A 19,585-nucleotide genomic window follows, 5' to 3' on the forward strand; every position below is an offset into this window, starting at 1 on the left:
CGGGGGCCGGGGGCCGGCTGCCCAGCCGGGTGCTGGAGTTGGTGTTCTCCTACCTGGAGCTGTCCGAGCTGCGGAGCTGCGCCCTGGTGTGCAAGCACTGGTACCGCTGCCTGCACGGCGATGAGAACAGCGAGGTGTGGCGGAGCCTGTGCGCCCGCAGCCTGGCAGAAGAGGCTCTGCGCACGGACATCCTCTGCAACCTGCCCAGCTACAAGGCCAAGGTGAGGGAGCCCCAGTGCCACACCGCTGCCCCCCGTCCCGCTCCGCGGCGCCGTTCTCAGTGCTTCTCATCTCAGCTTCTGAGTCAGACGTCTCGCTTCGCCATCCCGCCTTTCCAGTCAACACCCTCCTCACCTCTCCTCGGCAGAAAGATTCTCTTTTCTTTGGGTTAAAGTTCTGCTCCTTAACCCACCCCACTTCCGTGATCCACTTTTTAAAAGACTAGGTGGTTTCTGTCACTCATTCTACTTCTGACAGTCTTTCCACTTAAAAACAGACCACCACATCTTTTAATGCTCTCATCCTGTTTTTCTCGTTGGCTTCCAAATAGACTTTATTATATTAGATGATCTCAGCTCTCTTAACTTGGGCTTCGTTTCTAAGATTTGTTCAACCCACATTCGCCTCACCTTTACAAGCTCTGATGTATAAGCAGTTTAAATTTATTTTTGCGCAAGTTCTCTTTAGTTCCTTCCATTTCAGGCTTACAAGTGAGTGTGGTCGTATTTCAAGTGCATTTCAAGAATCATGCTGACTTTCAAGACTCAGGCTTAACCGACGTACTACTGCCTTGTCCTGTTATTGACTACTTACTTGCTGACTTTTTCATAGTTCTGCTTTGATGTGTGTCTCTTCTCTTACATTTGTCATCTAATGTGCTTATTCCAGTTTTGCTGCTTCTCCTTTTCTCCTAGATTTTTGTGCCGCTTTCATGTACAAATTTAAAATTTCAAGTTGTGATAGAACTGAGAGCATCCCTTTTCAATGCTAGATTGCCAACAGGGGTCAGAGTAAGAAGTAAAAGACAATTTTTATGTAAAGTCGATATAAAATTGATTCTTCTATAATTAAACGGGTTTTAGCTTAATAAAATAAGGAACATTGCTGTTAAATATGTCAACTATCAAGATGCTTTTCTATTAAGTGAAGTAACATTAATTAACTAGAACTATTTGCTCATGGCAGATGCTCAGTGATACTAGTTGTAATTTGTATAAGTGAGTGCAGGAGATTGCAATTTTCTCCTACTTTGCATGGTAAATGTGTAGGTTTCATAAGTTTAATTTTTCTATAAGGTTTATTGTTTCTACTTGTTTTAAACTAAGACTTTTAAAAAATTGATTTGTAACAGACATGTTTGCATGGTTCAAGATTTGTATAAATAATATGTAATAGGTAATGTATCCATATGAGTCAAGCTTCAATAGAAGCAAAATGATATTAAGCAAAAAAGTCTTTCTTTCTCTCTTGTCCCCCATTATCCACTTTCCTTCCATGGCAGCAACCTGTGTTACTATTTCTTCTGTATTCTTTGAGAGATATTTTAGGACTCTGAAGTTTCTACACTTTGCCTTTTTACTGTGTGCACTGTGTGAATTGTAGATTTGTACTAATCACATGTTCATTCAGATGTTGCAGAACTTTTCTTGAATATCTTGAGGATAAAAGATTAATTTAAAAAGAGTCAGTCAGTCTAGTACTGTAATACATTGCAGAAATTATTCCTTACTGTTAGAGATATTAGAAAGGATACTAGAAGTTCAGTGAAAGGGGAAATTTACAAGTTGAGTGGAGAATTGGGGAAGGTTTGAGGTTGAAGTTGTACTTGAGCCGAACTTTTAAAATGAGGAGGATTTGAATACTTTAGGAAGTGGAAGTATTCCAAACAGAAGCAGGACATGTGAAAAACAAAGGGTTTGTACAACATATTATTTTCAAAAAAATATGAGTGCCAGGGACTATTTTTCAGCTTTGCAGATGCAATGGCGAATAAAACACACAAACTCTTATGGATGCCTTCCTTTATGGAGCTTACAATCTAGTGTGGGAAATGGATATTAATCAAATAATCACAGGGTGTAAAACTGTATTTGGTAAGTACTATGAGGGAGAAATATGTGGTGCTCTGAGTGTCAATAATGGAGGATTTGACCTAAGTAGGGAGGTCAGGGAAGGCTTTCTCAGAGGAAATGATGCATGAACTGAGACATGAAGGATAAGGATAAATAGACCAGGAGGAGAGAGAATTACCTTCCAGGAGGGAACCTGATGAGCTTGAAGGACAGAAAATATGTTAGTGTGGCTGGAGTGCAGAGCAAAGGTGATGCTGTTTTGAGATAAGATGGAAGGTATACTGGGACCAAACTATAGCGCAGCCATTTTGAATTGTAAGGAAGAGGGATCTAGGGGTAGGAGATTGGAGATATAATTATTTTGCATTTCAAGAATCCAGCCCTTAGAAATATGGTAGATCAGCTAGGCACAGTGGCTCATGCCTGTAATCCTAGCACTTTGGGAGGCGGAAGTGAGAGGATTACCTGAGCTCAGGGATTCAAGACCAGCCTAAGCAACACGAAGAGGTCTCATCTCTAAAGTAAATAAAAAAATCAGCTGGGCATGGTGGCACATGCCTATGGTTCCAGCTGCTTGGAAGTCTGAGGTGGAAGGATTACCTGAGTTCAGTAGGTTGATCATATATATATATATATATGATCAATTAGGAAGTAGGTAGTGGAGGAGATAGAAATTGATAGATATAGGAATATAGGAAGTAAAAAATACAGGTCTTAGCTGTAGATTTGAAATAGGGATGAGGAAAAGGGAGGTGCTAAAGATGACTCCTAGGTATCTGGCTTGCATAATAGAGATCACTTAGGCTAGTTTTTTGTTTGTTTTTGAGACAGAGTTATACTCGGTCATTCAAGCTGGAGTACAGTGGCACTAACAGAGCTTACCGCAGGCTTAGCCTCATGGGTTTAGGTGATCCTTCTGCCTCAACCTCCCAAGTAATTGGAACTACAGGCCTGTTCCACCATACCTAGTTACTTTTCTTTTTTTGTTTTGTAGAGATGAGGTCTGGCTATGTTACCTAGGCTGGTCTCAAACTCCTGGGCTCAAGCAATCCTCCCGAAGTGCTAGGATTACATGTGTGCACCACTGTGCCCAGCTGCTTGGGCTAGATTTTGAAGGAATGGCAATGAGTTCAGTTTTAGTAGAGTTGAATTTACAGTGTTTTTGAGACATCAGAGAGATTTCTGGTAGGTCACTATTAGAGATTGAAGCTTAGAAGAGAGGTCTAGGCTAAAGATATAAAATAACTTAATTAGCTTGAATGAAAGGAAGTAGTGGAAAATATTATTGTAAAGGTAAGCTGGAACTAGATATGTCATGAGGGGCCTTGAGATATTGTCTTCAGTCTGGAGGCTTAGGCTTTGTGCTACAGTTGGCAACTATAGAAGTTTGAACAAGGGAGTGAAAAATAAAAGCTGTGCTTTTAAAAGACTAGGCCATAAGATTACTTGGAGAGGGCAGGGGTGAGTGCCCACATGAGAGATACTTAAGACCTGAAAAGATGTGTAGAGGAGAAAAAGGTGTGACTGGGAGAGTTGCTGTAAGGAAATCTATGTAGGTGGGCAGCTGACTTGGGTGAATGGATAAGGAATATGGAGGAGTCAAATAGAATTTCCAAAGAACCTAGGTAACAGAGAAGGACAGGAACAGGTTTGAGATAGCACAAAACGAGAAAGTGTTTGAAATTTGTCAATCTATTTCAGAGTTTTCTTTTTAAAAGGTCTTTTGGGGCCAGGCATAGTGGTTTAGGCCTGCAATCATAGCACTTTGGGAGGCTGAGGCAGAAGGATTGTTGGAGGCCAGGAGTTTGAAACCAGCTTGAGCAACATACCAAGATTCCATCTTTACAAAAATTTAAAAAATAAGTTGAGTTTGGTGCATGTGCCTGTAGTTCTAGCTATTTGAGAGGCTGAGGCAAGAGGATCACTTGAACCCAGAAGTCAAGACTGCAGTTAGCTGCAGTGGTAGTCACACCACTGCACTCCAACTTGGTGACAGAGCAAGACCCTGTCTAAAAAAAAAGTCATGTTTTACATATCATTAAGTAGTATTAATTATTCTAGTCATCTTGGCATCTGATGATAATCTAAATTTTGGAGTTAGATTGTAAGATAGATTTTTTTTTTTTTTTGAGTTGAAGTCTCACTCTGTAACCCAGACTGGAGTGCGGTGGTACGCTCCCGGCCACCACAGCTTCGACCTGCTGGGCTCTGGCAATCCTTCCACCTCAGCCTTCCAAGTAGCTGGAACTACAGGTGTGCGCTACCACGCCTAGCTAATTTTTCACTTATTATAGAGACAAGGTCTTGCCAAGTTTCCTGGGCTGGTCTCGAACACGTCGGCTCAGGCAATCCACTTGCCTCGGCCTCCCAAAGTGCTGAGATTACAGGCTGAGCCACTGAGCCCAACTGTAAGCTAGATCTTAACATTGTTTGCTGTAACATAAAATTCAGGTGATGCATGAGACTGTGAGGCAGAAATTATAGGTTGTTTTCATTTATTAATTTGGTATTTTTTTCCATTTCATGTGAAGTTTTCAGTATCCATCTCTTAAAAATGTGAATACAATCATGATACCATTATCACATCTAAAAAGAAATTAGCAGTTATTCCTTAATATAAAAAAGACTGTTGAAATTGCCAACTGTCTCATAAATGTCAAATATTTTATTTTATTCTTATTTATTTATTTATTTAGAGTTGGAGTCTCACTCTATCGCCCAGACTAGAATGCAGTGGCCGCTCCCGGCCACTGCAGCCTCCACCTGCTGGGCTCTGGCAATCCTTCCACCTCAGCCTTCCGAGTAGCTGGAACTACAGGCGCGCACTACCACGCCCGGCTCATTTTTTATTTATTGTAGAGATGAGGTCTCGCCAAGTTGCCCAGGTGGGTCTCGAACCCACAGGTTCAGGCAATCCACTCTACCTCAGCCTCCCAAAGCGCGGGATTACAGGCTGAGCCACTGAGCCTGGCTCAAATGTTTTATTTTAAATTTACAGTGGCATGCTCACGGCTACCCCAGCATCAATCCCGTTGGCTCAGGGGATCCTCCCACCTCAGTCTTCCTAGTAGTCTGAACTACAGGCATGTACTACAACACCCAGTTAATTTTTTGATTTATTGTAGAAATGAGGTCTCGCCAAGTTGCCCAGGCTGGTCTCAAACTGTGGGCTCAGGCAATCCTCTTGCCTTGGCCTCCCAAAGTACTGGGATTACAGGCTTGAGCCACAGCCTGTAATTAACGACCTTACAGTTAATATAATCAAGAGCTGTATAAAGTTCCCATGTCAAAGGTTAATACATCTCCTAAGACTTTTATTCTACAGATGCACTCACCATCTCCCTCAGCTCCCACCCATGCAACTTATTTGCAGAAGAAACCAGATGGTTTACCCTGGATTTTGCTGATTTCATTCCCATGGTGTTACTTAACTTGCTCTTCTGTCCTTTATTTCCTATAGAGGTCTGATTAGGAATAGCTTCATGGACTGATCTTTTTTTTTTTTTTTTTCTTTTTTTGAGTTGGAGTCCCATTCTGTTGCCCAGGCTGGAGTGTAGTGGCATGCTCATGGCTATCACAGCCTCGACCTGCTGGGCTCAAGAGGTCCTTCTGCCTCAGCCTTCCAAGTAGCTGGAACTACAGGTGTGCACCATAATGTCCAGTTAATTTTTTGATTTATTGTAAAGATGAGGTCTCGCCAAATTTCCCAGCCTGGTCTCGAACCCTTGGGCTCAGATAGTCCTCTCACCCCAGCCTCCCAAAGTGCTGGGATTACAGGCTTGAGCCATTGTGCCCGGCCCATGGATTGACCTAGAGGATGTGTGGGAGGAGGAAAGCAGATGTGATACTACAGACAAGGGAGAACAACATTAAGGTAGAAAGGGAAATAGGAGAAATCAGATCTAGAGGGCTTTGAAACCTGGGCAGAAGAATTTACAGTTGATATGATATAAAGTATGGAACCCTAAAAGGTTATTCCACTGGGATGAGATATAAGGTGTTGTTTTAGAAAGACAGGTCTGGGAAGAATTCAGGTAGAGGATTAAGGACCGAGTTTGGAGAATTTGGTGGAGGCATAGGAAGGGCAGTCCAAAAATACACAATAGAGGATCAGTCTAGGGAAATTGGAAGATGACATAGAAGTTTGAGGAGGAGATTGTCGATAGTGTCAATGAGACAAAGAATAAAGACAGAGAAAAACGATTGGAATTTATTAAAATTGAGGAATAGACATAGAGAAATATAAACTAAATATTTTACAATGAATTCTCTTGATATTATTCTCGAGTTATTTAGGCAGTACTTAATATTTTGGGAACTTTTTTTTCTCTATTTAATCTTATGTTCTGATTTTGTAGGTGCCTTATTGTGTGTTATAAAAGGAGCAGAAAAAATTTAGTAATACTTCGGTTTTACAGCCTCCTTAGGAATACATGGGATATGTGAAACAGTTTTATTGTCGTTATTGTTTTTAATCTCTGCAGTACAATGAGTCAAGTACTGGCTAATGGTAAATGAATAGGTGATGAGAGGACTAGATACTGACTTGGGGCTCTTGCACTAACTAGCTGTTGAAGTCCCTGAGTTGAACTACGTGACCTTTAAGGACCTTCCTAATGCTGATACTCTGTGACATTGGAGTTGATTTCTCAGGTTAACAGAAGCAGTAGGCCCCAGCCTTCCACTGCTTTTGGGTAGTTTGAATAAAGTTAAGAATTTTTTTAAAAAGCATATAAACCAGCTGGATGCAGTAGCTCATGCCTGTAATTCCAGCTACTCTGCAGGCTGACAAAGGAGGATTGCTTAAGACTAGGAGTTTGAGACCAGCCTGAGCTACATAAGGAGACTCCATCTCTAAAAAAATTTAAGAAAACAATAGATTGGCCAGGTGTGGTGGCACATGCCTGTAGTCCCAACTACTTGGGAGGCTGAAGCGAAGGGACTGCTTGAGCCATGACCCATGCCACTGCACTCCAGCTTGGACGATAGAATGAGAACCTATCTCTAAAAAAAAAAAAAAATAGAAATAAAAAACATACAAGCCAAAAGTTTTAAGTTATTATAACATGATAAATACTGAAGGGACAAATAACCTGTTGCTTTTAATGACTATATTTTTATAAATGCTAGTGATTGAGTTTAGATGCTGTCCAGAGAATTTTTTGATTTGGTAAAGTAATTAGTAATATCTATCAGGTAGGCTGAAGACATAAGGTAGTTTGTGGTTACTAAAATTTTTCATAATTTTTTTTTCTTTTGAGGCGAGGTCTCACTCTGCCACCCAGTATGCAGTGTAGTGGTACGGTCAAGAGTCACTACAGCCTTGACATCCTATACTCAGGCGGTCCTGCTGCCTCAGCCTCTCAAGCAGCTGAGACTACAGGCACATGCCACCACACCTGGCTCATTTATTTTATTTTTTGTAGAGATGAGGTCTAGCTATGTTACCTAGACTGGTATTGAATTCCTGGGCTCAAGCAGTCCTTCTGTCTCAGTCTCCCAAAATGCTGGGATTATAGGCATGAGCCACCACGCCCAGCCATTGTAAGTTTTAGAGCTGCTGCAAATAATTGTATTTTACATAAAATACAATTATTTTTGATGACAGCATTGCTAAAATTAAAACTGTGCATCTCTGAACTATTTGATATAAAAAATTAAATATAAACAAAAATAGAGACAGTGCATGAATTTGCTTTACCAATTATTAATTGGTTTAGCAAGTTTCATGTTTACACTGCACTCTCTTCCACTCCATCCCTGGATATTTCAAAGCAGAAATCTTATTTTATCCATAAACGTTTCAGTATTATCTCTGAAATATAAGGATGTTTGTGTATATCTTTTGATGTTTTAAGTCTTCGGTGAAATCATACTATAATTTAGAATTTTGGTCAATGATGAAACAGATGACAGTTATTTTTATGTTTTACAATTCATTGCATTAGTGTCCCATCCTAAAATAGCCATTATTTGGAAATACTTATTGTGTTATTTAAAAATTTATAACTTCATTATTTAAAAACACATAACCGGCCGGACTTGGTGGCTCAGCCTGTAATCCCAGCACTTTGGGAGGCCGAGGTGAGTGGATTGCCTGAGCCCACGGGTTTGAAACCCGCCTGGGCAACTTGGTAAGATCTCATCTCTACAATAAATAAAAAATTAGCTGGGTGTGGTAGCGCACACCTGTAGTTCCAGCTACTTGGAAGACTGAGGCGGAAGGATCGCCGGAGCCCAGCAGGTCGAGGCTGCAGTGGCTGGGAGCGGCCACTGCACTCCAGTCTGAGTGACAGAGTGAGACTCCAACTCAAAAATAAATAAATAAATAAAATAAAAACACATAGCCTGGTCCAGGCGCAGGGGCTCAAGCCTGAAATCCTAGCACTTTGGGAGGCTGAGGTGAGAGGATTGCCCGAGTCCAGGGGTTCGAGACTAGCCTAGGCAACTTAGTGAGACCTTGTCTCTACAATATATCAAAAAATTAGTCGGGCATGGTAGCACCTGCCTGTATTTCTGGCTACTTGGAAGGCTGAGGTGGAAGGATTGCCTGAACCCAGCAGGTCAACGCTGGGGTGGCTGTGAGCGTGCCACTGCACTCCAGCCTAGGTGACAGAATGAGACTCTGACTCAAAAAAACAAAACAAAACAACAACAAAAAAAACACATAGCCTAGCCGGGCTCAGTGGCTCAGCCTGTAATCCCAAGCCTTTGGGAGGCTGAGGTGAGTGGATTGCCTGAGCCTGCGGGTTCGAGACCCGCCTGGGCAGCGAGACCTCATCTCTACAACAAATCAAAAAATCAGCCGGGCATGGTAGCGCATGCCTGTAATTCCGGCTACTTGGAAGGCTGAGGCGGAAGGATCGCCGGAGCCCAGCAGGTCGAGGCTGCGGTGGCCGGGAGCAGCCACTGCACTCCAGTCTGGGCAACAGAGTGAGACTTCAACTCAAAAACAAAAACAAAAACAAAAAAACACATAGCCTGAAGTTTGGATACTTCTTAATATTTAAGAGAAATCATATTTCCTTTTCTTTGGTTTGTTTCTCATCCTTTCAGGTACGTGCATTTCAACATGCCTTCAGCACTAATGACTGCTCCAGGAATGTCTACATTAAGAAGAATGGTTTTACTTTACATCGAAACCCTATCGCTCAGAGCACTGATGGTGCAAGGACCAAGATTGGTTTCAGTGAGGGCCGCCATGCTTGGGAAGTGTGGTGGGAGGGCCCTCTGGGCACTGTGGCAGTAATTGGAATTGCCACGAAACGGGCTCCCATGCAGTGCCAAGGTTATGTGGCATTGCTGGGCAGTGACGACCAGAGCTGGGGCTGGAATCTGGTGGACAATAATCTACTGCATAACGGAGAAGTCAATGGCAGTTTTCCACAATGCAACAATGCACCAAAATACCAGGTGAGAAACTGGGTATTTTCTCAGATGTGAGCCTTTGTCAAATCACAGCTTAATTTGTTTTAAATTTATAAATTTTTTATAGCAGTTTTTTGTGTCTTTTGGTAATTTTTAAATAAGTTTTATAAGTGATATATTTCAGCATTTGTTTCCTAATACATATTCAACTTTGAGCAAACCATCTTTGTTCTAGATCAGGGATTGGAAAACTTTTTCTGTAACAGGGTCAGATAGTAAAGTGGTCTATATGGTCTCTATCACAGCTTTCAGCTCTTGTTATAGCAGAAAAGCAGTCATAGATCATATGTAAATGAATGAACATGGCTGTGTGCCAATAAGATCTTATTTATGGACTGCAGGACAGATTTGGTCCAGGGGCTATAATTTGCCAGCTCATGCTGTAGATTGTCATCTTTCCTATATCATGGACCATCCAAATCTTTTCTAGGCACCTAACCCTAACAAATGCACCTGTGTGTATATGTGCATGCACATGCACACTCATTCCCTGTTACTTATTAATCTGTAGATTCAAAGCCCCTGGAGGCTTCAGTGATTTCTATAGAAACAGGCAGGTTCAGACAAACTCCTACATTTTTTTATTCTTTTCATCTTAGCCTTAAGCCATACTCATTTGATTGTTGAAGCAAAATTATAGTTCCCATTTGTGAGAGTCATATTACCATAGACTCAGCAGAGTGTAATACACAATAATCTGATAAGAAATTGGAAGTCTTAGAACTACATATTGCATATTTCAGAGCCACATGTGACTTGAAAGCTCAGGACTCAGTAATGACCTCAAGTCAGGCATACTAAAGCAGAAGAACTAAAAATATATCCCATTTCCTGAGGTATAGCTGGAAGGATGGATGTTCTTTCATAGAGTCCTTTCCTCACTGTCTGTCCTTTTAGGCTCTGCAAATACCATAAGGAGAAGAGTGTAAGGACTTAATAATTACTGAAGAGAAAATCCTGTCACTACCCTTATGATGATTTTGTAGTGAAAGCCCTTACGTCTCTGTTTTTCAGAGAACATACTGTATGTGGTTTCAATCCTAAATTTATTGAGACTTATTTCCAGCATGTGGTCTATTTTGATGAGTGTTCCATGTGTTTAAAAAGAATGTATCGTCTTTTGTTGGATGGAATATTCTGTAAATGACAGGTCAAGTTAGTTGGTAGCATTCAAGTCTTCTATATTAGTGTTGATTCTTTTTTTTTTCCTACCCGTTCTATCATTTACTGAGGGGAATATTGAAATCTCCAACTGTGCTTGCTAATTTGTCTATTCTTTCGGTTTCATCTGTTTTTGCTTCATGTGTTTTGGAGTTCTGTTATTAGGTGGCTATACATTTCTAATTGTTAGGTCTTCCTGCTTGATTTATTCTTTCATCATTATGAAATGACCTTTGACTCTAGTTATATTCCTTGTCTTTAAGTCTGTTCTATCCAATATTAATTTAGTCACACCAGCTTTTTTTTTTCTTTCTTTTTTTAAATTTCAGTAGCTTTTGGTGGATACAAATAGTTTTTGTTCTAGGCTTTATGAGTACCCATCACCCTCACCTGGGCACATGCCACTCCAGTTTTCTTATTCTTACTATTGCAGAGTACCTTTTTTTGTATCCTTATATTTTCAATCTGTCTTTGTATTTAAAGTAGGTCTCCTAGACAGCATATAGTTGGGTCTTGCTTTTTTTTTTTTTGAGTTGGAGTCTCACTCTGTCACCCAGACTGGAGTGCAGTGGCCGCTCCCAGCCACTGCAGCCTCGACCTGCTGGGCTCCGGCGATCCTTCCGCCTCAACCTTCCAAGTAGCTGGAACTACAGGCGCGCGCTACCACGCCCAGCTAATTTTTTATTTTATTGTAGAGATGAGGTCTCACCAAGTTGCCCAGGCGGGCCACGAAAGGTCTTGCTTTTTTATGTAACCCAATCTCACAGTGTCTGCCTTTTGAGTGTTTAGTCCACTTACATTTAATGTAATTGTTGGACTGCTTTATATTGCCCTTGTTTCTTTGCCTCTGAAGCTGTGTTCTTTTATTTTTCCCAGGCTTCTTTCTCTCTATTCTTTGGATTAGATAGTTTTTTTTTGTTTTTTTTTTTGTTTTTAGAAAGCAGGACTTATTAAGGGGATAGAAAAGCTCCCACAGTGGGAGGGGACCTGAAGGGGTTGCCCAAATTTGATCATTCTAATTGCTCTGTCTTCAAGTAAACAGATGTTTCTTCTGACAGCTCAACTCTGGTATTGAGCTGGACTAGTGAATTGTGTTTATTGTACTCTTCAGCTCTAGAAATTTCATTTGATTCTTTTTTATATTTTCCCTTCTTTATTGAGATTCTGTACTTATTCACTCATACTATATTTTTCTTTAATTCTTTGGACATATTTATAATAGATGCTTTGAGGTCTTTGCCAAATCCAACATATAGGCCCCACTTGGAGTTAGTTTCTTTTGACTGCTTTTTTTCCCTGAGTATGAAGCACACTTTTCTGTTTCTTTTCATATTCAGTAATTTTTTAATTGAAAACTAGACATGTAGATTATATGTAGTAGGAGCTCTGAATGTTTTGTTTCTCTAGAAACTACTTTATTCTTCTGAGGAGTGTCGGTGTACTTGTTTTAGTAGGCAGTTAACGTGACTGGACTCAAACTGTAAACTTGGTTTCCCCTGTGGTACGCAGCAGTTCATGTCTTTGCTCAGTTTTTTTCAGCTTTGCTGCTTTTTCAGCCTGATTCCCCGGGGGTTTCCCCTATGTCTTTGTAATATAGTGGTCACTCAAGGATTTTGGCAGAGTTTCTTTTTTTTTTTGAGTTGGAGTCTCACTCTGTCACCCAGGTTGGAGTGCAGTGGCATGCTCACAGCTACCACAGCCTCAATCTGCAGAGCTCAGGTGATCCTTCTGCCTCAGCCTTCCAAGTAGCTGAAACTACAAGTGTGCACTACTATGCCCAGCTAGCTTTTGGTTTATTGATTTATTGCCATGTTGCTCAGGCTGGTCTCAAACCCCTGGACTCAGGCAATCCTCTTGCTTCTACCTCTCAAAGCGTTGGGATTCCAGGCGTGAGCCTCCATGCCCAGCTTGGGCAGAGTTTCTTCTCAGGTTTGGGGGCATATCCTTTCCTCTGTTGCTTCTGAAGTTTCTCCTCTAGGTTTCCAGTTGCTCTGCCATCTTCAAGTTTTACCCTCTGACATCTGAAGCTGGTAAGACTTGCGCTTTGTGCATGCTCTGTGCTCAGAGGTAAAGCAGACTTGCAGGTTTCACCAGGAATATTTCTTACTTTGTGTCATCTTCTGTAAAATAGGGATAACTCCTAGGATTGATATGAGGATTAAATGAGATAATGCAAATAAGCCATAAAGCAGATATTCAACAGAATATTAGCTTTTCATTTCTGTTTTGTTGTTTATATTTTGTTGGTAGAGTGGTGTGGTGATGATTTAGAGGTTCTTAGGTGCATAAAATGGGGTGTGGGCTAATCTATGAGTTGGGCAAAAGGAACAAAAAGGCAGATATTGCCAGTTATTGGTAACAGGAAATGCAATGAAGGAAAGTAAGTGACAGTAGCAGAGTTTATCATAATCAGGAAGTATTGCAAATGTTAGGACTTTCTGCCTCCAGGTACACAGATGCAACATCCTTTTATAAATGCAAACTATAAAAGTGAAACAACCTTATTTCTTTGTTTACTTTTCTAAACGGGAAAAGAACTGGATATATTGTGCTTCCAGCTTAATTTAACAATCAGCATTGCTTTTTTGTTTTTTAAATAACAAGCAGGTGTTTCAGAGAAGTGAACCACAAATTTGACTATTTAATAAGCCTTTTCTGCTTCTTTAGAATCTGTAGCTAGATTTGATTATTCATGATTATATAAGTTCTACATGTATGTGGAACTCTTTGTAAACTTTAAAGACTATGTAAGTGTTTTATTACAGTGATTTAAAAAAAAATTTTGGTAAGAATAACATATTATTTTAACATTTGTAAGTATACAATTCAGTGGCATCAAATAAATTCACAGTGTTGTGTAACCTTCACCACTATCTATACTCAAAACCTTTTCCTCATCCTCAATATAAACTGTGCCCATTAAATGATAACTTCCCATTTATCTCATTCTCCACCCCTGGTGATGTCTACTTCCTGTCTCTATGTATTTGACTACTCTAGGTACCTCATATAAATGGAATCTTGCAATATTTTTTTTTTTTTTTTAGTTGGAGTCTCACTTTGTCACCCCGACTGGAGTGCAGTGGCACTCTCCCAGCTATCGCAGCCTCAACCTGCTGGGCTCTGGTGATCCTTCTGCCTCAGCCTTCCAAATAGCTGGAACTACAGGCACATGCTACCACACCCGGCTAATTTTTTATTTATTGTGGAGATGAGGTCTCACCAAGTGGCCTGGGCGGGTCTTGAACCTGCAGGCTCAGCAATTCACTCACCTCGGCCTCCCAAAGTGCTGGGATTACAGGCTGAGCCATCGAGCCTGGCCGGAATCTTGCAATATTTATCTTTTTGTGTCTGGTTTATTTCTCTTAGCATAATATTTTCAAGGTCCATTTATGTTATAGCATATATCAAAAATCTTTTTCTTTTTATGGCTGAATAAAATTCCATTGTATGTGTAAACTATAATAGTTTGAGAAGGTTATTTAGGTAGATTTTTTTTTTTTGGTAAATATACCAAGTTATAAATTTTAATGTTAACTTTTTAAAGAAAAGTCTTTTAAGTAAATAAAATCTGGGGAGTGTTCAAGGGGAACATTTAAACTGGTAGTAACTCTAAAATGTAGATTCCTTGTGGGTCTTAAAAAAACTATCGTGGCCGGGCTCGGTGGCTCAGCCTGTAATCCCAGCACTTTGGGAGGCCAAGGTGAGTGGATTGCCTGAGCCCGCAGGTTCGAGACCCGCCTGGGCAACTTGACGAAACCTCATCTCTGCAGTAAATAAATAAAAAAAAATTAGCCAGGCGTAGTAGCACACACCTGTAGTTCCAGCTACTTGGAAGGCTGAGGCGGAAGGATCGCCGGAGCCCAGCGTGCCGAGGCTGCAGTGGCCGGGAGCAGCTACTGCATTCCAGTCTGGGCAACAGAGTGAGACTCCAACTCGAAAAAAAAAAACTATCATAATAAGCATGTGTGATGAGATTGGTTTATGTATGTCCTTTCTTATAGATGTTACCCCATGACCAGAAAGCTTCCCTTCTGATTTTTCTAGATAACTTTTAGGATACATAGTCTTAATATTTACAACTTATTAGTTTATTTTCTGTTTCTTCTAGCTTTGCCCTTAGTAGATTTTCTTCTAACCTTTTGATGTCTATTTGCAGATAGGAGAAAGAATTCGAGTCATCTTGGACATGGAAGATAAGACTTTAGCTTTTGAACGTGGATATGAGTTCCTGGGGGTTGCCTTTAGAGGACTTCCAAAGGTCTGCTTGTATCCAGCAGTTTCTGCTGTATATGGCAACACAGAAGTGACTTTGGTTTACCTTGGAAAACCTTTGGATGGATGACAGAGACTTTCTTAGGATGAAAGACAGAGTGGAGGAGAAATCTTCTTGTGGGAAGTAGAACCATGAAGTGACAGTGTCATATGTGCATGTCCAAGAAACATCCTGAAAAACACATGAAGTTGTAAACTGGAGAAGCAACTCTACAGCAGAGATTATCTTGGTGTTTCCTCTTTCTACTGGGCCAGAAAAATCCTCAGGGTTGCAGCTGGTTGAGTGGGCAGTTGACATATGCATGTTGCAACAGATTTTGTCTCTAAGTTAGCAATGTGTTATTTCCAACTTTAAAGGTGAGATTTAGAGATGCTGTAAAACAGATAAGGAAATAGCAAGATTTTTAAGTAGTGTGTTTGTGAAGAAAGATTGATCCCATCCTACAACTGCCTGTTCTTTCTCCAGTCCCCTTTTTTCCAGCCAGCTTGACTATTAGAAAAGTATGAAACTGGTTGGGTTTTAGTTAATATTTTTAATATATTGAGAAGCATGGTCTGCCTGGACTGCACTTCTCTAAAAATGAGATATAAAATTGTGCAGCTATTTTAAAAGTTGTATATACAATATGTGTGTTTTAAAAAAGGACAAACAGGTTGCTTTGTTCTAGTTCAATTTCTTAAAAACCACTACATGGTACAAAATTGGAATAACATTTGGGGACAATTGGGTAACTACAAAGAAGAGGATTTTAAGAGAAGGTGTGTTGTATTGACTCATTTTGTATTCGTTTTGACTTACAGTCTCGTTTTGTTTTGTTTTATATCAAAATTATAGCAAAGATCCTTCAGTCTTCTGATTGAAGATTGAAGGAAGGAGAGTCTGTTTCTAATTTTACATATATCAGTAAGGATGATCTAAACATAATAGTGATGTGCATTTTTTGGTATCTGGTTTAATGTTTTGGCCTTCTGAGAAAGTGTCTCATAACATAAAACATTGCCATTTGCTCTTGTAGGCCTCAAATATGAAAGCTATTAGTCATAGACTCTAGAAAGAAAAATAATTGATTAATGGTTCTTTTATTTTGTAACTTGATAATGTAGATATTATCCAAAAAAATTTTAATTTCATATTGTTTACATCATGAACAATCTAAGCCTCAAACTTGTTATTGGGGCTATAAAGAAAATGTTTACTTACCCACCTGAAACAGGTTAAGAATATTCTTAATCTCATTATAGATAATTGCCCCCATGGGACTTGAAATATAACACCTTGTGCTAAAACTTCAGGTTGGCAATATTTTGAAGGTTTCATTGTAGAAGAGTTTTACATTAACTCCTATTTTGACTTATAAATCTTGTTTCTCTTCACTAAAACTCCTTTGAATTAATAATCCAACGCACATGAGCTGAGTTTTTCTTTTGTTAGAAGAGAAAAAAACATCATCTTTCTGTATGAAAGTATAAATGGTATGGTTTTAGATACATAAGAATTGGTGAAGGCAAGTGAAATCTTTGTTCTTTTTGGGTTATTGCTGTATGTATATTTTGTTTTAAATCTAATAAAATTAGGGACAGCAAGCAACTGGCTGGGATTCTTGGGTTGCTCCTTGAGAATTAAGATTGTCAGTACCCCTACAAAGCAGGGGATTTCAGCCATAGAACAAAGATTTTTTTTGTTGCCACCTGGAAGGTTTACAGGTATTTATTGTGTATTTGGTATTTTACGTGAAAGGTGAAATCTGTTAAAGATTCTTTTGGATATCCATGTCAAGAAGAAAACAACTTGTACAGAGTGAAATTATATGTTAAATGTATTGGAGAATATAGATGATATAGAAATTGATTTTTTTTGGTGTAGAACAACTCAATTTGACAAAGCTTAAAATTAAAGAAGAGAACAGGTTCAGGGTTCAGGATGAAGATCAACTAGTTAAAAAGTCATAAAGTCCTTTAGGTTGAGTAATTTTTTTTTTTTCAGGTTGTGATATGACCAATTCCAAGAGTTTTGCTGAGTTTTGTTTTTAACTTCTCTTCTGTCTTGTTAGTAAACGTTAATTTGCAACAGAGTTTTGAAGGTGCTGAATAGAAAACAGAAACACATTGTTATTGCATATTGGATCTAGCATCAAATAATTACCAACATATTTAATAACAAACCATTCTTATCACAAGGATTTAAATTCCCTAATACCTTGCGTGCAGATTACATAAGATGGAAGTTCATAGTTACCATGAGCAGCTGGGGAATGACTAGCTGTCATTTGTAAGCTGATACATAAATTTGTTACTAGAGGCCAATAGTAACTACAGAATATTAAACCAAACTGCTACAATGTTCAAGGAAATGGAATTTCTTTTTTTATTGGTACTGAGAGAGCATTTATATAGAAGACAGTTGCACCTGAAGATTGAGTACAAGTCATCGAAACCAGTGGTTCTCAACCTTGGCTGTACTTTAGAGTCACTTTGGAGTGTTTTTAAAAATATCGATGCTTGAATTCCATACACTAAGATTTTGATGTTGGTCTGGAATATGACTTCGCCACAGGATTTTTAAAAAACTTTCTAATGGTTTCAGTATGCTGCCAAAGTTGAGAACCGTTGGTCTAAAATTCACCTTGAGTTTCTCATCTGCAAAATAGGGGAAAAAAGTCATTGCTCCCTCCCTTCACTACCTCACAAGGATATTGAGGGTAAAGGAGAAAATAATGGAAAAGTGCTTGTGCTTTGGATGAAAAGTGCTGTTAAAAGGCAAAGTAGAGTTCTCTTTCAGCTGAAATTGATCAGGAAAAAATGTGTAACAAGAATGTGCTTTGTTGACTTGGGAAACTGGGAGCACTTTATTTGATTCTTTAATGAAGCATGCAGATGTGGAAGCAAATGTTACTATTACTCTTACTCATACTATGGTCTTCTGTCATACTTGAGATAGGCTGTTTTAATTTCCTGGTTTTACATAGGAAAGAAATATTAAGGCTTAATGTCTGTAATGGTCAATTGCTCATAATTCATTAAATCTTTTCATACAAGGAAGTCTGTGGTTAATAGATGTCATTTCATAGTTACCTTTATTTTTTCATTTGACTTTTGAATGTTAAGCCATTTATTTCATCTCTTTCATTCACATAAGTTGAGGTATGGATTTGATAAAGCACCTAAAGCAAGTAGGATTTACCCAGTTAAATACTTGAAATCATGACCCAGTAATTAGACATTTTCTGCCTTTTAAGGCTTAGAGTTGAAAAGGTTACTTTCCAGAAATCAAGACCACCACAGCTGGGACTAGGTAGATAGTCAGGACCACTTTGGGACCTTTGAAAGGAACGGTTCATACCCATCCCAAGTGCTGTGTTCATAAAACATTCCTCAGTTTTTCTAACTGGATGTAATCTCTCCTTGGAATTTTTCTAGTTTTATATTTTATCAATAGTTAACATATGCTACATTACTTTATACATTGCATAAAATTATTTTTATCTATTTATTATTTATTGTTGTCTTATCTCCCCTAAGTAGGACAGGATCTCTGATAGACTCGTCTTTGTGCTCAGATTGTCTAAGCCCAATAGACAAGTGCTCACATATTTGCTGAAGAAACAGAGAAAGAACTATGTAGGAAGACCAGTGCTCTGAAGTTATAGACTATAGTAGCAAAAGATGAATGAGGAATTCTTTCTGTGTCCTAGTCCAAGTGAAGCAGGAAGGAAAAGGATGCAAACCTGAGGCTAGTAAGGAAGAAATAATTACTGTGAATGCATTTTAGCCATTCCCCTTTATTCCTAAATATGGTAAACTCTGATTTTTATATTTGTTTAGAACGTAAATTGGAATTCTGTATTTTAATTTTTTGGAATTCTGTTTTGCCTTAGTTTCTTAATAAAAAGTTAAAAAAAAAAACATTAACCACCTGTGATTACTTACATTTAAAAGAAATTTTTCACACATTGGTCAGAAAGAAAAACTGGGGTGCCTTAGTAGCCAAAGGTGGTGATGGAATTTACCTGCAAATTCCATGGCTTTAATAATGGAATCTACATTTCCCATGTTTGGAATAGAATATGGACAGGGAATAGTAGTAACTCACTAGGGGACTGCTCCCTAATTTCCCCTACCCTCAGCTAACAGTTGCTTGACAATGCGGTTGTCGGCCAAGAGTCATGACGCAGGCATGCTGTTCCTGAACAAGTGGCTCTTGAGACCCAAACACCTAAAAAAGAATCAGTCCGTTGGTCCTGTTGCCAGAGTTGCTTAATGTCTTAATATGATAAACTTTATACAAAGCACTGTAATTTTTTAAAGAGAAAATTAGGTAGGTGTAAAATTTCTGTATTTATCTATTTGTTTAGTGGAAAGAGATGCCAGAGACAATTTTACCAGTCTGTTGTCCTAATTTCTTTTTTGGATCCTCCCCCGAACCGTTTGCTTTTTAATGTATTCATTAGGATATTGTTGAGAGCAACATGTTCTCTAGTATTCAGAATATAGTTTGTTGAAAGAAGTAGCCCTTCAAGGTTTAAGATATCATTCAGTCTTTGTATATAGGATTTCATGATGAGCAACTCAAGAAGTAAGAGGCAGGGGGTTTCCTTGGGTCACCTTGTTGACAGTGCTTAATTTCTATTTCCTTTGAACTAGGAAAATAG

At 39.2% G+C, this 19,585-nt stretch overlaps 1 protein-coding gene across 1 annotated transcript in view; it reads left to right on the forward strand.

Annotated features, from left to right (window-relative positions):
• Positions 1 to 17,975, forward strand: part of FBXO45 (F-box protein 45) — an 18,743-nt gene extending 768 nt beyond the window's left edge. The window contains exons 3-5 of the mRNA XM_021715639.1: positions 1 to 221; positions 9,129 to 9,485; positions 14,821 to 17,975. Of these exons, the coding sequence (XP_021571314.1) occupies positions 1 to 221; positions 9,129 to 9,485; positions 14,821 to 15,006 (764 nt within the window). The 3' untranslated portion in view covers positions 15,007 to 17,975. The remainder of the gene's footprint in view (positions 222 to 9,128; positions 9,486 to 14,820) is intronic.
• The last annotated feature ends 1,610 nt before the right edge of the window (positions 17,976 to 19,585 follow it).

The sequence above is a fragment of the Carlito syrichta genome, unplaced genomic scaffold (genome assembly GCF_000164805.1).
Source record: "Carlito syrichta isolate Samal-C Ts95f unplaced genomic scaffold, Tarsius_syrichta-2.0.1 Scaffold307240, whole genome shotgun sequence".
Taxonomy (NCBI): Eukaryota; Metazoa; Chordata; class Mammalia; order Primates; family Tarsiidae; genus Carlito; species Carlito syrichta.